We start from the raw sequence: 6,527 nt of genomic DNA, 5'->3' as shown, positions 1-6,527 counted from the left end.
CTGGTATCCACAGTGTCATTGATAAAAAGTGTTTCATATTTCTGAAACCAAGGCAAACTTATTTGTTTGTAGGTGCCTACTTCTTTCGGTTCTTTTGTCAAAACGAATAAATCGTAGGATTTGGTTGAACTTTTCTCTGGCCATAGTTTTTCTAAAAAATTCGGGACCCTACTTTGCTGACCATAAATAACTGAGTTTTAAATTTTTTGCCTCGTAGGCTCCACAAGCATATAAAATCCCAATAAATGCACGTATTTCCGGTAATGTTGTTGTCCTATCGTTCCTCAAAATTCGGCGGCCTTCTTCTTCTGTGCACTTTTTAAAAATCCCCTCCCCCCCAAGAAATTCTGTCATTATATACATCATTGTTTTTCTAATTGAAATTAAAAAGCAGTCAAAATGACTTCCTTGGGCAATCTAGTGTTAAAATCCAATGTGAGTGGAACATACAGTTCCCTAAACATCTGTGGAAAATGGACTTTGATGTCAGAGACTTGAATTCAAATTCCAACTTACACCTTTATGGGGTATAAGAGTTTTAATAGAGTATTCACATTTTTCTTTGTAAAACTTTTAAAAATAGGCACTCTGAAACTTGAAACAGTTCTTAAACATGATTTGTTCTCAAAATACCAGTTTTAAGGGACTGATATGTTTTTTTTTTTCAGTTTACCATAAATACACAACCTACTCCAGAAGATCTGATGTTAAGTCAATATGTTTACCGACCCAAGATACAGATTTATAGAGAAGATTGTGAGGCTCTTTGCCAAAAGATTGAAGAGTATGAAAGTTTTCATTTTTTTGTGTTTGTTGGATGGGTGAACATCTGTGTGGTAAGGTTTTGATGAGAATAACACTATAGAAAAAAGTTGAGGCATTATCGGTGGTGTAGTACAGTATGTTTATAGAAAGAGCTTTGGCTTTCAGATTGAAGCTTAATCCTGTCTATGACACTAACTATGTAACATTATGTAAGTCAGGGGTTCTCAAACTACAGCCCGCAGGCCACATGCAAATACAAATACTGTATTTGTTCCCATTTTGTTTTTTTACTTCAAAATAAGATATGTGCAGTGTGCATCGGAATTTGTTCATAGTTTTTTTTTAAACTATAGTCCGGCCCTCCAACAGCCTGAGGGACAGTGAACTGGCCCCCTGTTTAAAAAGTTTGAGGCCCCCTGATGTAAGTCATTTAACCTTTATTTCCACATCTATAAACTGGGAATAATAATACCTACTCAGCAGGTAGATATGAACAGTAGAAAATAGTGTATATAAAATGTTTTCATGCCATTTTTAGCAAAAAGTGTGTCCTCAGTGAACAATAATTATTAAATTATGATATCATAAATTGATTGCAAAGGAACATCTTCAAAAGAGAGATGTCTCTTTATAGACTTATATATATAGTGCTTAAAATCAGGAATGTCTTAGGGTTTATAATTTTATCACATTTGCCTTTGATATGCACGTATAAAAGAACATCCTTTCCTCAGACTGTAGTTTAGTGCTTTGGTATATATAGATGCTGCAGACTAATTTACAAATTTGATACAGTGTACCTAGATTCCCAAAGATAGGGCAGGACTTGCAACCCAAAATAATGTTTATATTATACTTATGTAGAACTATCCAACTATATTTGAACCAGTCTAACAAACAGAAAAATATGTAGTTTTAAAAATAGAGACTTTAGCCCTAACCAGTTTGGCTCAGTGGATAGAGCGTCGGCCTGCGGACTGAAGGATCCCAGGTTCGATTCTGGTCAAGGGCATGTACCTTGGTTGTGGGCACATCCCCAGTAGGGGGCGTGCAGAAGGCAGCTGATCGATATTTCTCTCGCATCAATGTTTCTAACTCTATCCCTCTCCCTTCCTCTCTGTAAAAAATCAATAAAATATATACTTTTTAAAAAATAGAGACTTTAGATGCTGTTAAGTTATTATACTGCAGATTTGCCTGATTATGGCTTGTTTATTTAATAAATGTACATATTGAGCACCTACTATATGTTAAGCCTAGGTACTATTTTAAGTACTGGGGTTCTTCACTGAACAAGACAGACAAGTTTCTTCATGTTTAAATGAGTTGGGCATCTGATAATTTGTTTGAGAATGTTTTATTTTGAATGAAATACAATGAATAATCTGTTTAGATGTGGTCTACTCTTTGATTTTGCACTTCTATGCCTGTATATAATATCTTTGAACTCTGGTAGAGATTTATTTCTTGTGCTTATTAACAAAAGATTAATAATATATATCTTTGCTACTTTTATACATGCTATTCTGTAAAGGTGAGATAGGACTTTGAACTGAGTTGAGAACTTTTATTTAAAATAACTAGAGGCCCGGTGCATGAAATTCATCCACAGGTAGGGTCCCTAGGCCTGGCCCGCGATCAGGACCCATCTGTGGGGCAACCAGTGGGTTAATTGGGGGCCCCCGCTGGCACCCACCTTGGCTGGCCTGGGGCCTGCAAGCTGGGGGCAGCTCCTGCATTGAGCGTCTGTCCCCTGGTGGTCAGTACACATTATAGCAGCCGGTCATTCCACTGGTCATTCTGCTGTTTGGTCGACCTGCATATTAGACTTTTATTATATAGGCTAGTTACAGCTCTGGCGGGTGTCTCTCAGTGGTTAGAGCGCTGGCCTGTGCACCAAAGGGTCTTGGGTTCAATTCCCGGTCAAGGGCACACACCTGGGATGCGGGTTTGCTCCCCAACCCTGGTCGAGGCACATGCAGGAGGCAGCTAGTCCACGTGTCTCTCTTGCATCAATGTTTCTCTCTCCTTCCCTCTTTCCTTTTCTCTCTCCCACTGTGTCTGAAAAGAATGGAAAAAATATCCTCAAGTGAGAACTAACAGAAAAGTAAATAACATCACAATTATGCATTGACGGGTCTTAAAGATTCTTTATTAGCATCATGTTTTCATATTGGAAAAAGCTGATGCTGATAACATTAGGCTGAGAATTCTATTTGTGAGAATTTTTGTTTTGTTTTTAAATATGATTTTTTTGATTTTAGAGAGGAAGGGAGAGGGAGAGAGAGAATCATTGATTGGCTGCCTCTTGCACTGCCTACACTGGGGATCGAGCCTGCAACCTGGGCATGTGCCCTGACCAGGAATGGACGCTCAACCACTGAGCCATGCCAGCCAGGCAAGAAGCTTTTTTGATTTGTGAGAATTTTTGTTTTGTTTTTAAATATGATTTTTTTGATTTTAGAGAGGAAGGGAGAGGGAGAGAGAGAATCATTGATTGGCTGCCTCTTGCACTGCCTACACTGGGGATCGAGCCTGCAACCTGGGCATGTGCCCTGACCAGGAATGGACGCTCAACCACTGAGCCATGCCAGACAGGCAAGAAGCTTTTTGGCCAGTTCATAATCTTGAACTGTTCTACAAGTGTTGAAAAATAATAAGGCTGGTCACTGTTCTTTAGTGAATTCCCCTCTTTTAATGTAGAAAAAGAACTAAGAAGATCTACTATGCCTGTAAATCTGAGTTGATTCTTTGAAGCTGACTTCTGAACTCTATGCTAATTAACTTTTCTGTATTTTAGATTAAAGCTTTCTGTATTGAACCAAGATAAACTGTTGACTGATGTAAACAGGAACCTATGGGGGAAAATGAGACATTGCTCTGATGAGGAGGTATGTTTGTGTCATTTTCTGAATGGGAATCAGTATAGACATTTTGAACAATTCTTATTATGAAATAGACAATTATTACTTGGTAATTAGTAATGAGTTCTTTAACTTACTTCTCAGGTATATGTTACCAAGGATTTATTTAAGTATACATGAGTAATTGTTAATACATAATTTTTTCAAACCTGAAATTATCAATTTAATATATGAAATATAATTGAAGTTTATTTAGTTTGCCTTTCACTTAGATTTACATGAGGAAAGATTTAATTTATCAGATAATAAGTTACTCATTTCATATGTGCCCTGATATATTAAAAGAGTTTTATTAAGAGCCTGTAATTTTTAAATTTGTAATATAAATAAAGTGAATTAAAAGCAGGAATCAAAATTAAAATTTTTGGTTGTGCTTGTAAACTATTAAATGGAATTAAATTTGCAAATGAGAAATGCCCTGTCTTAGAAATCAGAGTCTAGAATGGGCAAAGCTTGGTGAACCAGCCTTCTCAGATTATTTGCTTTTTCAGCTCATTTGTTTTAGTACATTGTAGCCTTTGACTTTTCCTTACAGCTGAAGGCCTTTGGAATTTACCTGAACAAAATAAAATCACATTTTACCAAGATGACTAAAATCTTCACTCACCAAGGAAAAGTGACTCTCTATAGCAAACTGGTACAGTCAGCTCAGGTAATTTGACACAGTTAATAACATAGAAAGAAAGATCTATTAACACGTTAAGTGCCCAAACTCTTTTGTCTTCTGGATGGAAAGTATAGTGTCAGGGCACTTAATGTGTTAAAATTACTTTATGGTAATTTTACTAATATGGGCCTATTTCTTATCTCAAATTTGTTATCCATTATACATATTGAAATAAAACAATATAGGATTCTGATCTTTCATTGCTAAGGACTATACTCTAGTATTATTTTCCATATAGTACATACCTAGCTGTGTACGTTTGTGTATGTGTTTAAAGAAGCATGTCCCAAAATGATTGTTCCTTAAGAAAGGTTCCCTATTTAAAAACTTTCTATTAAAAAATGTGGGAAATGTAACATGTAATATTCCCTTTAGAGAAATTATAATAGATACCTCATTAATGTCTTTCTTTAAAAGTCTAAAAAGAAAAAAATATACCATAATTCTGTTGGGCCAGTGTTTTCCATATTCATTTGACCATAGAACATTATTTAATGAACTCTTTTTTTTTTTTTTTAAGTAAAATTTAAGTCTAGACTGGCAACTTTGACCTTCATTTTAAGATCTGCCTTGTTTATAATTTAGACATAGCAGTTATATCAGCTGTTTGAAACATGATAATGTTATAATGTTTTGTTTGGAACTTTAACTTGACAGTCTATAATATTGTGTGTTTAGAATGAGAGGGAGAAACTTCAGTTAAAAATAGATGAGATGGACAACATACTTAAGAAGATTGCTAACTGTCTCACTCAGGTGAAAATAGGTAAAGTATTTGGAAATTTTTTCAAAAGAAAATTTAATTTTATCTAAATGCTTCCTTTCGTACAGATTGCTGGTATCACTATGCTGAAGCCTTGTATCAGTAGCTTGAGATATTAAATTAGATCAAATTAAAGCTCCTTTACTATACTCCTTCATAACACTATCAACAAGAGATGCCCCAAATTGGAAAGCTCTTCATAACCTAGACCAGTGGTTCTCAACCTTCCTAAAGCCACGACCCTTTAATACAGTTCCTCATGTTGTGGTGCCCCCCAACCATAACATTATTTTCGTTGCTACTTCGTAACTGTAATTTTGCTACTGTTATGAATCATCATGTAAATATCTGATATGCAGGATGTATTCTCATTGTTACAAATTGAACATAATTAAAACATAGTGATTAATCACAAAAACAATATGTAAGTATGTATGTGTTTTCCAATGGTCTTAGGCGACCCCTGTGAAAGGGTCATTCACCCCCCAAAGGGATCGTGACCCATAGGTTGAGAACCGCTGACCTAGACCATAATTTGTTTTTTTTGTGTGTGGTTTCTTTTTGGGTTTTTTGGGGGTTTTTTGGATGTGGGTATCCAATTGGTCATTGGTTTTGTTTTTCTTTCTTTTTTTTAAGATGCCAATTTTTAAAAAAATATATATTTTATTGATTTCAGAGAGGAAAGAAAGGGAGAGATAGAAACATAAATGATGAGAGAGAATCATTGATTGGCTGCCTCCTGCATGCCCCTACTGGGGATCTAGCCCACAACCGGGCATGTGCCCTTGACCGGAATCGAACCTGGGACCTTTCAGTCCCGAGGCTGATGCTCTATCCACTGGGCCAAACTGGCTAGGACTGTAATCTGTTTTTAATAGATGAACTTATCTCCATTTAAAAATGAGCCTTTTGCTCTGGCTGGTGTAGCTCAATGGCTGAACAATGACCTATGAGCAAACGGGAACATTGTCTGAGGTAAAGCTGGAGATGTCACTAAGGGCCAGGCCAAAGAGGTCCTCTTAAGGAATTTTGACTTTTTTAAAGAATAATGAACAGGCATTTGAAGGGTGTTAAGCACTGGCTGAAGTGTAGAGATGGGATTTGAATAAATCAAGAGTAAATGTACTAGTAAGACTGGTATAGTTAAGAAAGGACAGTACCCTGTCAGGGTAGCTCAGTTGGTTAAGAGCATCGTCTCGATACACTGAGGTTTCAGGTTTGATCCCCAATCAGGGCACATACAAGAATCAACCAATGAATGCATAAACAAGTGGCATAACAAATCGATATTTTTCTCTCTCTCAAATCAAATTTTTAAAAAATAAAGTTTGGCAGCTTATATTAAGGAAAGCTGGTGATGGTGGAGGAAAAAAAAGATTGAACAAAATAATTTTTTGAGGTAAGAATC

The 6,527-nt window shown here is 36.2% G+C and overlaps 1 protein-coding gene across 1 annotated transcript in view; it reads left to right on the top strand.

Annotated features, from left to right (window-relative positions):
- The window catches only part of CASC5 (cancer susceptibility candidate 5), a 63,765-nt gene that overhangs the window by 47,845 nt on the left and 9,393 nt on the right, over nt 1–6,527 (top strand). The window contains exons 15-18 of the mRNA XM_015557531.1: nt 669–784; nt 3,566–3,656; nt 4,225–4,341; nt 5,035–5,158. Of these exons, the coding sequence (XP_015413017.1) occupies nt 669–784; nt 3,566–3,656; nt 4,225–4,341; nt 5,035–5,158 (448 nt within the window). The remainder of the gene's footprint in view (nt 1–668; nt 785–3,565; nt 3,657–4,224; nt 4,342–5,034; nt 5,159–6,527) is intronic.

The sequence above is a fragment of the Myotis davidii genome, unplaced genomic scaffold (genome assembly GCF_000327345.1).
Source record: "Myotis davidii unplaced genomic scaffold, ASM32734v1 scaffold46, whole genome shotgun sequence".
Taxonomy (NCBI): Eukaryota; Metazoa; Chordata; class Mammalia; order Chiroptera; family Vespertilionidae; genus Myotis; species Myotis davidii.
This window is presented reverse-complemented; position numbering and strand designations above follow the sequence as displayed.